Below are 16,285 nucleotides of genomic sequence, written 5' to 3' on the forward strand. Positions count from 1 at the left end.
TGACCGGTCTTGTGCGTCGGTCTGCCTAGTTGGCTTACCCACGTCGCGTCTATCGGCTCTCTTTGTATAAATATACATTGAATATTACTTACTTTTTTAATTTTAGGAACACAAACATGATATACATTAAAATAAGCAATGAATATACTATTATTTAATAATATTAAAACTGTATTGTTATAATTAAAGTCGACAACGGCATATACACGAAGTACGGAAAGGAAGGTATAAAGTTAGTTTTTAGTTATATACACGGGGTATATTGGCACTGGTTTGAGGTAAATGTAAATTTGAATTTACAGTCTGACCGTAAAAGAGCAACTAAAAATTTTAATAAATCATACGAAGTCGATGCGCGAACGCCATACTTTTCTTACTCTACGTTCAAACCATGTAAATAACACGCGTTTTATCATATCCGTAATCATCGAGAGAGAGCTCTGCCTGGACCCTCTCTGATTAAAGAACTGCTTCATCATCGAAAGACCTTCCCAAAAATCACCACGAAAGCCGACACTTCTGGCGACATTAACTACATTGTCCGCCCACCGGTTGGGACCGCGCGCTGTATCTAATATTTGTAATATAAATTTTATACTAACTCCGGTGGTTAATATTGTAATAAAAACAACGCACAATCGCAAATCGTTTTAGACGCGTTTTATTTTGGTACGCTTTGATGTGCGTAAAATTAGTTAGTGTGAAGAATGCTTTATGTGAGGAGTATGACAAGTTTTTGTACAGGTATAGGCAATCAATAATGTTGTTGCTCAACTATTGTCTAATTAAAAATCAATTGAAAATAATCGATTACTTGAATACAGTCACCTGTGTTATTAAATAATACGTTATTTTATGTCTGTGTTTAAATATTATGACAAAAGGAAAATTATATTAATCTATTTAATTCAATTAAAACAAGATAAAAAAGCAAGTGTCCATTTTTCGTCGCTCAAATACATTTACGTGTGACGTACGACAGTGATTACAGCTAAATCTTAGAAGTCTATTAACGCTAATTTCATAGGGAACGACAATTTGCTAATTGCTACCCGGTATTTTATATGTATGTATGTAATTGAGGTAGCAGAGCTTTACCGGCGCTTTGATTATAACACTACCTTAACTAAGTTATGTTTGTTTTATCTGATTGGGGATCCATGCTATGGTGCGTCCGGCTACGCTCCATAGCATGAGGCGCAAGGGGTCTTAGATCAGAACTCGACTTGGTTTGGTTGGGTTTGATGGATGTTGTGTTGCAATATGATGTGTACTTCTCAAAGTCCCACGAATTCCAGGTATAACAAGAAAGGATATAACTCCAATATTTCTTTTAGATAAAAACACACTGCTCTAAATTATACAGAAAACAAACTAACAGTAGATAGTTATTGAGTATTTAGTACAGACGCTTTTGTGCAATATATTAAATCAACTATATCATGGGTATTTTGTATATAAAAATATTGCATTTCAATTTAATACTTTGTAATAAATTTAATGAGTTAAAACATAAAGAATTGCCTGTTTTTCATCTACAGTAACATATCTCTAGAAACACTAAACAGCATTAAAATTTATACTGAATTAGTACATCCCTTGACTTCGTCATGGATACTTCACTTAGCGGCTCCATAGCTGTTAGCGCTTAGCACTTGAAAGTTTCACCTTTGAAGTAGTTGGGTGACCTCCCCGTGTGGTAATCCAAGAAAATCTCCTTCATGGAAAGTTCTACGTTCATCAAACTCCAAGCTGCGCTTTACGATTCCAAGGATATCGATGCCAGCAGGAAGAGTATGACGTCCTATTTGTGCACATAATTCTTAACTCCATATAATATACATTTCACCATCATGAAAGATCACCAAGATGATGTTTTACACTGCTTATATCCAGCGACTGTCATCGGTCTATCGCAGGGAGTGTCGGCCTAAAAGGCCGTTGGTTGCACCGGCGATGTGCTCTGTCCACAGCCGTGACTCAACGAGCAATCCAAAGAGCTACTGAAGTGACTTTGTTTCTTCTGCGAATCATCTCATTTCTGATTCGATCTCGCATCAAGGCTCCAAGCATAGTTAGGTTGTATATGTAGATAAGCTTTTGGTACGTTATTGCTTGTTGACTGAACAAACAAAATAAAAATTAGAACTCAATGTCCTGAACTTTTTTATAGATTATTTACATTGGACACGATCAGAGGGGCTCGGCCCGGTGCTGTATTTCCTCGTTTCCGTCAAGGATCGGGTTTCGGGACGCGGGTGCCGCAATGACTCACCCATTACCACGCACGCGACAGGTTACTTTATACTATTTCAATATATTTATATACAATTTCTAGGACATCGATCTGAGCAGTAATTATTTCAATTCAATCTTTCATTTTTCTTTATTGTATCAATATGTACTTTTTTAATAAAAAATAAATTGAATTGCATTAGAATCTAATGCATTACCAAGTCGTCTGCAGCGCGTTTGACCCACATTAGAAGAGTACCATACAATGAGCGCACCGTACTTCACGATTAAGTCAGTGAACCCGTACCGCGCTTATCTGTCCCGTGGTTCTCTGCGATGAAATACACTGATTTTGAATGACCATTTTAATTACGATTAACCTCATGTGGACTCCGCTCTGATTCCGAGGTGAGGCAATCCTCCCATCGCCTCCCTGATATGCAACGACAATCTTCTCCACATTTCTTGAGTGTTGTAAAAAACGTGGTGCAGATCACAATAATTAGGTACGAAACTCAACTCTAGATACTAAGGCGCGGTAAGACATACAGAAAATAAACAAAACTGTAAATAAAAATCATATAAGAAGCTATAAAGGTAAAAATAATTAAAATATAGTAATGTGTAGTGTAGTGTATAAAAAGTAGTTATAAAAATCTGTGATATGTAATGTAAAATTATGATCTGGGAATGTGGATGAGGGAGAAAGTTGATGTTTGGAAGAAGATTTGTAAATGAGCGCAGATAGACCACGTAAAAGACAAAAGGAAGGAATGAATAATATAAGGAAGGAAGGAGTACAATAAATAAAAAATAAACCTTGAAAATTGGCTCGAAATGTAATGAGAGATTCCCAAAAACGTGGACCAACATATAAAATACAAAACCTCTTGTTAAGCATTATTTTGAGGCGCTGGAGCGAACGACACATCAATTATTTTGATTTCTAATTGGTTAACGAGTTGTTTAATAAACTTATTTATTTGTTCATTTATTAATTAATTTTACAATTTGTATAATAACGGGCTTAATGTCTTATAGCAGGGCTTCTTAAACAACAGGTAGCGACCCCAAATGAGGTCGCAAAGAGATTTAAATCTCAATTATTAAAAATACGATTTTATAACCTCACACACCTGCACCTGCAAAGGGAGGAATGCGCGCACGCGCACGTGTAGAGAGACAATGATTCAATACCACTCACTGCAATGTGGACTAGTGTAGTATTGACGCTTTTCCAGTATAGCCAACTGTCAGTGTTCCGCCGTAAAGAAGTTTTAGGTTTTTCATTTATTCAGTAATTTACAATCAATTGTTATATGCATAATGTTATTTTTATATTTTAGGAATGAAATAACTATTGGCCGAGGCTAAATGGCTTAAATAAGAATAGTAATGACACAGATGATAATTCAACAAGCGCTTCTCAGACAGGACAAAGTATTGAAAAAGAATCGTTAAATGTTCGAAAAAATAAATATTATGGGTCCTTTCCACAACTTTTTGTTTTAGATTTTTGTATAATTCAAGACGAATTCTTCAACTATATATTTTCATATTATATGTATATAGGTACCTAATAAAGAAATCATCAAAAAATATTAATTAATCTTTCTTTGTATGGAGTCGCCAAAAAACTCGCAGTCATAAATTGGGTCGCAAATGAAAAAAGTTTCAGAAGCCTTGCCTTATATGCATTGCCTGCTATTCAACCTAAACTTTTGTACTACCTTTCCCAATCGAAAAGTCATGTTTATTTAAAGATATTTAAAGAGAGACAAAAACATTCTTTTACGTAAACTGATCCAATTTGGCCGGTTAGAAAATATACACGTATTTCATTTAACACGTCGTTATTTATTTTATAGTGGTTGAACCTATTTACACCATACACTATCAAATTATGTCTATTCTTTGTCTATTAAATTGATAATTAACGAGCCTTTTTACATAAGGTTAATTCGCAGTAGTAAGTGCAATATTTGATACACACAGTACGTAGTATTAGAAAGCCTAATAAAACTTTTCGACTGAGGAATGAAGTACATTAGTATATAGTATAGATGTAGAGTGATCACTTGTGCGTAAAGAAGCAAAACAGAAGAGACAAAATTCCAGATTCAGCAAACCACCGCAGGGCCGCGGAACCCGCCAGACACCAAGTTCATTGAGAAACACATGATACGCTTTACCTACAGTATTTGCAGGTTAGTAATAAGAATCACTTTATAAATAACTGTCGTCAAGTAAATTTATATGCAGTGATTTATAGCAATTAAATATTCTAGTTTTCCATGTTTGAATTTAACTACATAAAAAATACAAAAAGAAACCTACGTACTGGGTTTTTAAGGTGTTTACAAATAATACGAACAATGCTGTGATGCGATACAGTTAAATACAAGATGTGTTCGCGTTATACGGGGTCGAGACGAACTGACAATCACTTACCTTACACCTGTTAGCTTAACTATCAGTAACCCTACATTAGTTACTTCTATGTAATTTTGACTATTATCATGTACTGTGAGCATAGGAGGTGCTAGTATGAGGTTGGGACTCACCGATGGTTTTGTTGATCCAGTCGGCCAGGTCCTCCTGCAGCGGGAACAGCTGCCTGGCCTGCGAGTAGAGTATCTTCTCCCTGTAGTAGTCCTCGTCGGAGCAGGGCGCCTGCGCGGCCAGGGCGCAGTCGGCGCGCTCGAAGCTGCTGCTCATCCTGCGAGTGACGACGACGTCGCGGTGGCCCACGCGCCTCTCCTCCCCGCGCACGTACTCGAACGCGTCGCTCCTCTCGAACGCGTTGAAGATCCTGTCGAAGTTCCCGCTCAGCGGGCGCGGCTCGCCCGGCGACGTCACCGACCAGGACGCCCTGCTGCCGATGGCGGTGGGCCCGCAGCGGTAGTACGCCATGGTCGCCGGCCGCCCTGCGGACAAGCGACACCGTCACTACTCAATAACGAGCTTCGCAATTAGGCGCGACGCCGTAATGCACCCGCCATTAGCTGCACACTCACAGGGCTGCCAACTCCGAATTGATTACACCACTTAAGTAATATCATCATTATTAATTGTACTCCACACGGAATTATTGTTTTCTAAGAAATAATCAAAGTAATATTATCGTAGGCATCCGATCATAAACCAATTATAATCCATTAATACATTTCTTTTATTTAGACTCAATTATGTCGTCAAAAGAAGAATGACAAAACAGCGCAATTCTATATAAAGAAGTTTTAAGTATAGATATGTATATAACTTTACATTTACCATAATTTATATAAAGTTAAAACTATTCTTTGTTAATTTGTATTGCTGCTAAAATTCCAAGGAATGCTAAAATTTACAAGGAGTTTGTCCAAAAAAGATTTATTAACGTAATAAAATCTGGAGAAGAGAATAATATGTTTGTTTGTATTTCTAGTGGCGACGTAGTAATTTACTATTTTCATTATATTTAGGACATTGAGATTTTCATAATTTCACCTACATCCGTAACTAAAGCATGTCTAGTTCTGGACACTGGCCTTCTCCATAAATTTCTATTAGCAGCCGTTAGTAGCTGCCTGCTGCATCCAGTATCTTTCGATGTTCTTAACAAAGTCGTCTGTCTACCTTGTGTATGGACATCACACGCTGCGCTTGCTGGTTCATGGTGTCACAACCTTAAGGCTCCAGCGGGCGTCTGTTCTGCACATTGCCACTTCAATTTGTCAATCTGCTTTGTTATGTCTGTTTACTTTCGTTCAACAATGTTGCAAGCATCGATTTTTTTTGTGTCTATTAAAAAAAATTACGCTATGGCAACCCTAATCAAGTGTCGAGTGCGATAAAGGTTTGTACGATGGGATAGGGCGCGGCGTCGACGTCGCATTGTGAGAGCGTTGTCGGGCGTGGGCGTGGGCGTGGGCGAGGCCGGTTGTGCTCCACTTCACCTTCGACCGCATAAACCTTTCGAGACGCAATAACCACGTGAGACAAGGGCCCCGCTAAAAGAATTCCGAAGCGTTTGGAGGTCATTACAATTTAAATAATAAAAAAAGTGTCACCGATTTTTTTAATCGGAAACACGTGTAAATGCTTTAATAGATGTCAATTAATGTATGATACACCCTGTTTATTAAAATTAGTGATTGTTTACTATCTATCCCTGCTGACTTCGTACTGCTTGACGCATTTCAGTAAAAAAAAATCATTAAAGTAACATTCAAATTGACTCTGCAGAGCGATTCAAAATAAGTGTAAAACATTTAAAAAGTTTTGCTGCCGAATGAGTTACACATTCGACCACTTAAGGCTCTACTCTGCAGCTATAAACATACAAAAAAAGTCACCTGTATAAAGATTGAATTACGTAAACTCATAGCTGATGGCAACTGGTTGCCTTCAATGTTCGTATGATCTCACGCAGAGATGCTTTTGTCGATACCATAATTATTCATTTATTTAATTATGCCTTATTGTTGTCTCGGTAATGAAAATTATTATAAAGGTGACCCCGACCGTTTTATTTTTATTTTTAAAACAATTGAAGTGTTTTAAAAGAACCGCTTAGTCTAAGCACTTCACTTATTACATGTTTTTTTTTATAAAAAAAACTGTTGTCGCGTGAATTGTTCACAAGATGACAATATGCAATAAGTATGCAGAATATCACTCTCGGTTAGCAGAGAGAATAGAGAAAAAGAACATCGCACCACTGGTGAGTATAGAAGAGATTCGTAAACCTTTTTGGAGTTCTGCAAAAAGGCAATACGAAACAAAATAAAAAGAACACGAAAAATTAAAATACTAAACTACAGTGAAAAATTAGCTGTGGAGTTATAAATGTAAATTAACTGCGATATAGATAGTTAGAAAATTAGAATAAACATATGATTAAAATAATAAACGTAAAAATTGTAGAAATCTAGACGGAAGGCGAAGGAAGTGAGGCGATGTATGGAAACAAATGAAAAATATTGTGAAGGATATGAGAGGAAAGAATGAAAGACGTCGAGAAGGACGAAAGATGAGTATGGAAATTAATTAAAATTATTTCCAAAGATATAATATAAATAAAGACCCCTGTCCATCCATGACAGAGGTGGAATGAGAGGCTACAACCAATTAATTATGAGTTATTTACATAATAAAAGAATTCCAGAAGATTCCAACTTGACAAAAACTAGTTGAAAATTTAGTTCCCTAACGGTGAATAAAAAAAATATTTTACCAATTTTTCTCTAAAAACCTATTAGATGGCTCTTGTTAAAAAACCTCATAGACGTAGCACTGATTTACCGACGTCTTGTTCCTTTTAAAATCACTCTGTTTGCGTGTAATACGTGTTCCACAAAATATACGTAATTATATATGACAAGAATTGTGTTTTTGTCTTGTCCTGGACCTTGAAGAAAAGCCTACCATCGTCTGAACCCTAATAATATCCTTTAACAAAAAATAATACTTCGAGGTGTCCAAACGTATCGTGATCTGACAAGAGCCCACAACAAATGTACTTAATATTTCACAAGTTTGCACCGAGTAGCGCGCGGCATTAAACACGTGATTCGCGGCATCTCGTCGCGAAACCTTGAACCCGCTCGCGGCACGGGAGGAGTGACGTCACCGGCGATATCAAAGGACCCGCTACGGCCCTCCCGCGAGGTCCGGAGCGTGTGGGAGGGCGACGTACTTGCGTAGGCGCAGCGCTCTGCGCACGGAATATACGACAAAATTTTCTACATACCCGACGAAGTTGACTAAAGCTATTTCGTTTACAAGTATAGAAGCGTCTAGAAAGTTCTTCGAACGGTGCCTTTGATGTCATTCCCCTGCGTTCGATAGGCGCAGTGGTTACTAGATCTCACCACAGCGATAAGAGTATGGAGTTCATTCCCTGCCTAAAGTCCCTAGTGTTAGGTCCCGAAGATGAAAGTCGTAATGTTCTCGTAACTCTAAAGTTTACTACAAGTACTACTCGAAGATTCCCAAACTTTTTGAGCATCTTCGAAAGCATAATATGATACTCAATTTATTTCAATACATACATAAAATAGATAGTTAGTTTTAAGATCGTTAATAAAAGCTTTTAAGAAAAATTCGGCCAATTCGTTAAAAGACCCTTGAAAATCTGTTTACAGTAAATAATATTTGAAAGAAATGTGTTTCCGTATATATAGCACAATGGTATGTGACAGTTACGAAATGTTCAAACTGGTTTATGGACCATCAGATATGTCGCATTTGTACACACAGTTGTTGTATAAGAATAACACATAAAACACGTTTACTTGAATAAGATTCGACAAAAATTGTCCCGCATTGCAAAGGATTTGTAAGTGCATATTACACAAATATGAGTTGCTCTTATTACATTGTTAACCTTTTGACTGTTACGTTATTTCGTTTCGAAAACTGCGATCCAGCGATTTTGCGCCGCAAGGTTTAGTACGTCTTTGTTGACCTAGATGTGTGCCTCTTTCATGCTACACCCATATGTAAATTCATTTATTTTTACCTCATCACTTTTTGAAAGCATCTTAAGAGTAAATCGTGTGAAAATAATTATTAAAACTGATTGCTATTTGTCTAAATAAGCGTGTTTCATTTGACAACATCAAGTCAAAATATGTCCCGCGGTTTTTGTGTGTTCTTGCAAGAATTGCTTAGCAGTCGAACGTTGAATTTGGGGCCTTCATTGCTTTAAGTTTAAAGAGACAGACGAAGTATGGGACGAAGAGCTTTAAGATGAATTAATAAGAGCAGAAGGCTTATTGGTGAAACTCTATTACAATGTTACTTTACTTGACGACGTAATAAGTCGAAAGTCCGACATAACAAACATTAGAGAAAATCTAAAACTTGTAAAGTGAGATAACTGTTTTTCTAAGTGGCATTTAGTGGAAGGAGCAGAACACCGGAAGTGTTGAAGCTAGACTTTATTTTTAGTATCTGAGTTCGGGGGTCACCACGGATGACTCGATTTGATTGACTCTTGAACTAAGTATTCAGTATTCCGATTCAACAGACAAAAAAAAGGAACAAAAAGACTGGACCACTTGATCAGTTGCTATGGTAGCGCTACAATTAGAACCAGCTCGGAGAGAGTTAGCACTGGCCGATGAAATGGCAGAAAACTTGCGTGGTGGTGCTATTTCGTGTAATTTTGACCCAAGAGTCGTGTTAAAAGTATGAACGAATTCAGTTTTGCTTTAGATCATTGTGGAAGCAAAGTCTGGATATTTGCATATGTGCACAACAATTAGTGGATTTTAATGTAAACTAAAAGAATGTTGGTATATTAGCAATTATTCGATAGCTTCAGCGATGTCGGTGCGGTCGCGTGCTTGCTCCATATAACCTCTAAGGCTCGCGTGTTCGCTGCTCCCTTTGCGGTAATGCACGAGCTTTAAAAACTGAGCTGGGACGAACCGGTACGGAATACCTTAGCATCATTATAAACGACTTTTCAATACTTTGTGTTTCGACTAATGAAATATCGTCGAATTACTCGGTGCGGGGACGGGACTTACATCAATGAAATAGAATCACGCGATGTGAAATGCACGGATACCGCTGGAAATACTTTCTTCGTTCTTTGAATTAAAAAAAAAAAAAACTATCATTTAAATTTCGAATGCAATGGAACTATTACTTTGTATCAGCTAATGGCTGCCGACGAACGATGTATATATGACTAAAGAGGTTTATTACATGTACCATTTTCCGGTTAATATTTTTTTAAACACTTACTAGTTATACGGTGAACATACATAGTACATAGCAGTGTTTTATTTATATAAAAAATATGGTTTGCTCACAGGTGCTAGTCACCTCCTGTAGCATGCGAGTGGCAGTACGGAAGAGGCAGACATACGTTAAGACGTCTGTTCTCAAATACCTCGTTTGCGTCTTGTTAAATGTGTTTCACCACACACATACCTTTGATAATGACTAACATTTCCGCGTACAATATTGTTAATATTAATTACAGTTTAGTAATAATTGAATAGATACAGAATGTATCTTTCATAGCGAAGAAATATGATCATTGAATACATATATCTGTATTTATTGTTTAATGGATTCAGGCGTTACATTGCGTATTGTATTTATTGTCTTAAGATTCCTAAAAGGAAATTTTATTTAAGACACTAGTAATCGTGAAACCAATCCGATGTTAATTTTTTCGCTTAAAGCTTATCTTTTGTATTAGTACCCGGCATTTGATTAGGCACATCAGGCTTAATAAGATTTTACAGTAAGTCCCTAAGCTTGTACATAAACAGATATGAAATAGATGATAAATGATAAAGACAAACTATTAACCATACATTTTAAAAAGTCTCTACCACCTAACAAGTGAGAAAAAAATGTTAATAGATTTGTTAAAGGCGATGGTGTTTAAAAATATAAATACACAAATATGTCCGACGAAAGACAATTCAAACATATCAGATATAATGAAGCATGCTATAAAAGAAATTTTTAATAAAAATGAACGTTTCAAATGTATGTGCGTGATAATAAAAGTGTGATCAAATTCTAGACTTATCCGGCGTTAAGGCAAGAGGTGCTCGAGCTGAGTGCAGAGTGCACTCGCGTGGCTGCAGCCGCTTGTCATCTAGTGCACTCGGGTGCGGCCCACGCGCACACGACAACTTCAAGTTAAGACAGATACGCTTCTAAACGGCCTCTACTAATGACTTTCTAAACCTGAACCAATACAATGCTAAACATATCGTCGTTTCTCTCAAAAATTACTTAAATAAAAAAAAAAAGAACCGGAAATATAACTAAAAGAAAAAGCTTGAAAAATTCGGATATTTTTTTATTATATTTCATTGAGATTTGCGATCATTTATCATTGAGAGAAATTTTATTGCACGTTCTCTTTCGTCCTTACGTTTTCTTCTATTCATTCCTTTTACGCTTCACATGATCTGTCATTGTCGCTTGTAGATCTTTCTTTCCTTAATTATCACTACTACTACTACTTCTCCGCTGGCTCAGTGACCCAAAGTGGGTCTTGGCCTCCGAAGCGAGGGACTTCCACTTTCCTACGCCATCGTCTGCCATTGGTTGACATTCAATTCGCGCAAGTCTGCCTCAACGCGATCGATCCAGCGATACTTGGGTCTACCCACTAGTCTTCGACCCCTCGGTTTTTCCAGGTACGCTACCTTCACGCTCCGATCCGATCCCATTCGCTCCAAGTGACCAAGCCAGCGGATTCGTTGAGCTTTATATTCGCCAATGATATTTGGCTGTGCTACTAAAGTCTCAATTTCGACATTCTTTCGGAGCCTCCAAGATCCGTCTTGATTTCTCAGTTATCATTATAATAATTTAATTATCACAGATTATTTTTTAATCACAGACTCTTTATATTTATGTTAGTTATTTCTCGGTGGGGAGGGTTGGAGCATTATCGTTCTTAGTTCTCGTGTGAACGTTGTTTTTTTGTTGTAATTGACATGGAGCGAAGTTGGTAGTGCAGGCCCGGAGAGCGTTGCTCCCGCGGCGCAGTCGCCAGTCGGCGCTAGACTCGTATAATTGGATAATCGCATTCCCGGCCCTCTGCCCTCTCGGCTCCGCACCCTTGCGGCCCCCTGCGCCCTGACAATAAATCCTTGTTCGCCATGAGAGACTATTACTTCTTCCCGACGCTCGGTGACTGACTTCCCAAAAGTACCTTCCCAACTTCAATTGTTCCATTAAAATTAAAAATTGAATTCTAATTTAAATATACTTTTCCACTAAATCAATATAAACATATAGCTTTTAAATTTAAAATTAAATATGCCTATAGTATATGAAATGTGTGGAACTTGGTTTGTTGACACATTTACATAATTGATATTATAAAGTATGCACGTGGGATTTTTATTTGGATCTTGGAGGTAATAACAACAAGTTCGATGTAGAAGTGTGTCTATTTATTTTGTACTATACTGTTTCGAAGAAATTAATGCTAGTCCTAATGCTTTTACAGCTTAGTCTAACATGAGTTCACGGAGCGGAAGGGTCCGTGAACTATACTTAATAACTAAAGCATTTGTATTTCAGAGCCTACACGTGACACCCTGATGAAGGTGAAAACGGTGAAGGTGCTGCTTACTTGGTCGTATCAATGTTGATGTTAGTTTAGTTTGGAGGGCAGTGTGGACCACTCGGCAATCTAAGGAAGGATACTGATGCTACACCGCACCCACGCTGTTCGCGATACTTAGCCCTTATTTATACCGATTTAAAACTAAAAAAACAATATTCTGCCAATAAACATTGTCAGCCAATCACAAGTGGAGAAGTATTGTAGAGCGCTCTCTTTCGCCCCATATGTAAAGAATGATATTTCTGTGCGATTCCCCTTTTCGATGCGCCGATGACGATCATTGTTCCTACTACATTACTTCCTCCTACATCATTGTTGAATTTCTATTTAAAAGAGCAACTGTTGACTTTCTGGCCGGCTCTTAGCAAATCGTTATTCCGAGTCGGTCGTGGCTCGCTACTTATATTGATAAAATTATTAATGATCCAAAAGTGCGTGTGAATTTTTATCCGAATAAAGATATTTTGAATTTGGAAGTTTTGAAACGAAAATTGGCTCTTATTTGAGAACGCATCTACCTTGACTTGAATAGTAGAAATGGTTGTACGGGACGCTGCATCCTGCTGATAATAAGTGACGTTATCAGCGGAATTGGTTCAGGATCTAGACCATTAGTCACTCCGGCGAAGACATCAATTGGCTACAACGAGGGCACTGTCGGCTGCCGCCAATTGACCAGAGGCGTCGCTCTAATGGGCGGCCAATTGCGATGCTGTTGACCCGGGTCGGGTGTTTACAATAGTATATGCATATATCTCAGCTTGTGTTGCTATGTTAAAATTGTAGGAAGATCTCATATATACTATCTTATGTATCTTCAAAAGAAGAGAGGAAGATAAGGAGATCTATTCGATTTGGATGTCACCTTCCGGATTTTTAGTCACACGATTCCTTACGTTGTATTGCTAAAACATTTGCAAGCAGGGATGATGGTGGCAAGGATACCTAAATTATAAAAGTGTACTGTCTTCAGTGAAGCGAACCTGCGTTTTACGGCCTTCTTTTAACATTAGCCTCTTGTGTAAAATGTAACTAATAACTTATAATTTTTGCTTGTGATAGTCTCTGGTCATTATGTGTTAATGACAAAATAAAACTTTTAAAGTGAGACGCGATTTCTAAGATGTTTAATAGATGATTTAAATTGTACAGGATGTCCGGCGGCAAAATTCGGATTCCAAATTCAGATATGAAAAAACTTCTAGAATATAGAAATTTATTTCCATAAAAATTAAAAAGAATATTGTGCGCATTGTCATCACATGGCAGATTCATAATATCTGACAGTATTTTATGCCACTTGCTGAAGTGATCGTGTAATATCACTAACTTCGCGAAGTATATAGTCAAAGTAAACAACGTCAGTTTAAATTGATGTTTACGATAGTTCGTAACGCGCCTCCTACTGACAATAAATAACTTTAAAACTGAGTATCAAACAATCTGCTGGCTTCCATATTTATTGAGAAATACAAATTAGATCCCTTCAGGGTCAAAGTGAACATGTACTAAGTCTACGTGCTTCATCTTCGACCACACAGCTTTCGAACAGACGAGTTGGTGGTCAAAGGCAGACTAGCGATTTAAAAAATGAAACCCAGAGGATATATGTTTGATAAGGGAGAAACCAAAGCTTCGTCGTTTTAACGTCTCTTGTCTAGACTGTTGATCGCCAAAAAAACATGTATTAATCGCTTTAGCTTACAGGGAATCTTGAAGTAGGTTATGTTCGGGTGATTTTACTTATAAATGGTTCACAGTTGAAACTTCTTTGCCTTTCGCAGCGGAAACCGCACTCCGCGAGCGGTCGACCAGCTCTCTCTGGTCTTGTGTTTCGCCACGCACGGATATAGTTCCAATAGCGACTCTAACTCGAGCCTCAGTGGTTTCCTGTCGCAGCTAGATTTAGAGAACTTAATAGAAAATATATATAAATTAGAGATCGTAATTTAACCCATATATTTTTAAAGTACTTAGTATGACTACAATTATTTTCTCGAGAGATAATTATGTTTAAATAACATGATATAATATAACATACTTTTATGTTTGAGAAGCAACTTGATAACTTACGTCGAATGTTTAAAAGGCACGTCCGCCTCTGTGATTTTTTAATTACAAATTTCGGAGTTACGTAAGTTCGAAGAGACTATATTTCTCGTTTTTTATCGATCCCTTTGAGATTGGGCATAAGGCTTTTTAATTTACTCGTAGTTAAAACAGATTGCAAAAAATTTTCAGTTTCCAAGAACTCAAGACCGTTGTGAAGATACTTATGTTCAGGGTAGAGTGAATACAGTGATATACAGGTGTTATAGATTTAAAAGCATCAAGTGAGTTCCCGAAATGAACCCTTCCCGAGTTTATACATACGAAGTCTCGTTTAGTATCTTCTTGCTTGCTTAATGAAGATATGGAAAAAAGATATTGTAGAATTGGTGAAGTGAATATTTTGATGAAGTTTTGCGATTAGCAATATATATTTTTTTATTAATACTAGATGGACCGACACCAAAGTCAATGTCGCTAAATCCGCGTAGCGCGAGATCGGTCATCGAGGCGGACTTTGGAGGAGGTCTATGACTTGTAGTGGGTGTCTATCGGCATACAAGACTATGAAGAATAGGTATTTTAGTTAATATTAAGTTAGTTATAAAAGTTATAAAGAATTTACTTAAAATAACCTCTAGTTCTTCTGTTATGTGCTGGTGTATTTGTTACCTCTTCGGTACGTTCGGAGACATGCGCATGCGCGTGTATAATTATTTGGAAACATTCCCCGCTGGTCGCGGCACAACCGGACGAGCGAACAAACAACAAAAACCATTTCCGTTTCTGGTTACCGTCTGGCAGTACCATCGCACTACGCATTATAGACCTTAAGTTGAACACGTTTGGAACTATATTGTATTGCTGGTGCTCTGTTTACAGCAATGCACCGGTGAGCGAGACGTTGATTGCACGGACAGGACAGACGGGCGCCTGTTTTGGTTAAGCCATCGTTAATATTACATCGCCTATTCACCGTGACAGCATATGCAAATCATTAACCACGAGAACAGGCTTTGTACTGTTATAAGTTATCGACCATCGCAGTCTATAGAAAAGCTATTAATACTATTGTGTTTACACTTTCATTGCTGTGCTTTATGTTGAAAAGTTAAGAGTGTTCGTCGTACTATTTCCCTCGCGTTTCCGACTTTATTATCAAAAAATCCGTACTGGACTTTTAAGAAAATCTAACTTAAAAAGGGTCGCGTGGTTATTACTATTCTAAAGAGCTCTAACGCAGAGTAATTTTAAAGAAGGTTATTGAAAGGAACAAAAATTTGTATAGCGGTGTAAGATAACAGGAATGCAATAACAGAACTGAATTTAAGGTAAAACAAACTAGTCAAACAGAACAATAAACAATGAGAAATAAAAACAAAAATATAGGATGTAAGTAAATGTGATGAGAAAACTACGACACATGTAAAATTTTGGGAATAGAATAAAGGAATGAAAGGCTGTGGGGGGAAGAATGATAAGAATGTCAAAGGAGTGGAAGATTTTATGACGGATTAAACGAAAGAAAAAGAGTGATAGTTGCTTTGAAGGAAGAATGAGGAAAAGTGTAAATAAAGATATAAATGAGAAATTGATTATACCCGATAATGTAAAGTCGTCGTTCCAACAATAGGAAAGAACAAGAGGCTTCTAAAAACAGAGGCCATAAAACACACAGAAAAGATGTTTGTGAGAACCGAATATAGACTTAACTTGTTGCTGTAAGATCGCTATTACTACGCTTTGGAAAGTATTAGCTAGGTTGAAACAAGTATTATGATTTCAGACATGAGATGTCCACTGACGGACAAAGGTCACGCCATAGATTTTCGAAAGGTCCGGATGGAAGTGGTCTGCGTCATGTGTCATCCGTCGAGCAAGGCTGCACTTATCAGCCCT

General features: G+C 37.4%; 1 protein-coding gene across 1 annotated transcript in view; it reads right to left on the minus strand.

The window, feature by feature from the left end:
• LOC137923654 (GAS2-like protein 3) overlaps positions 1-16,285 on the minus strand; it is a 76,957-nt gene that overhangs the window by 16,990 nt on the left and 43,682 nt on the right. Inside the window, exon 3 of the mRNA XM_068766879.1 lies at positions 4,800-5,162. Within this exon, the coding sequence (XP_068622980.1) occupies positions 4,800-5,148 (349 nt within the window). The 5' untranslated portion in view covers positions 5,149-5,162. The remainder of the gene's footprint in view (positions 1-4,799; positions 5,163-16,285) is intronic.

This window comes from Battus philenor, unplaced genomic scaffold (assembly GCF_028537555.1).
Source record: "Battus philenor isolate CCGP_79_NKW_IND1 unplaced genomic scaffold, ilBatPhil1.0.hap1 SCAF_22, whole genome shotgun sequence".
NCBI lineage: Eukaryota > Metazoa > Arthropoda > Insecta > Lepidoptera > Papilionidae > Battus > Battus philenor.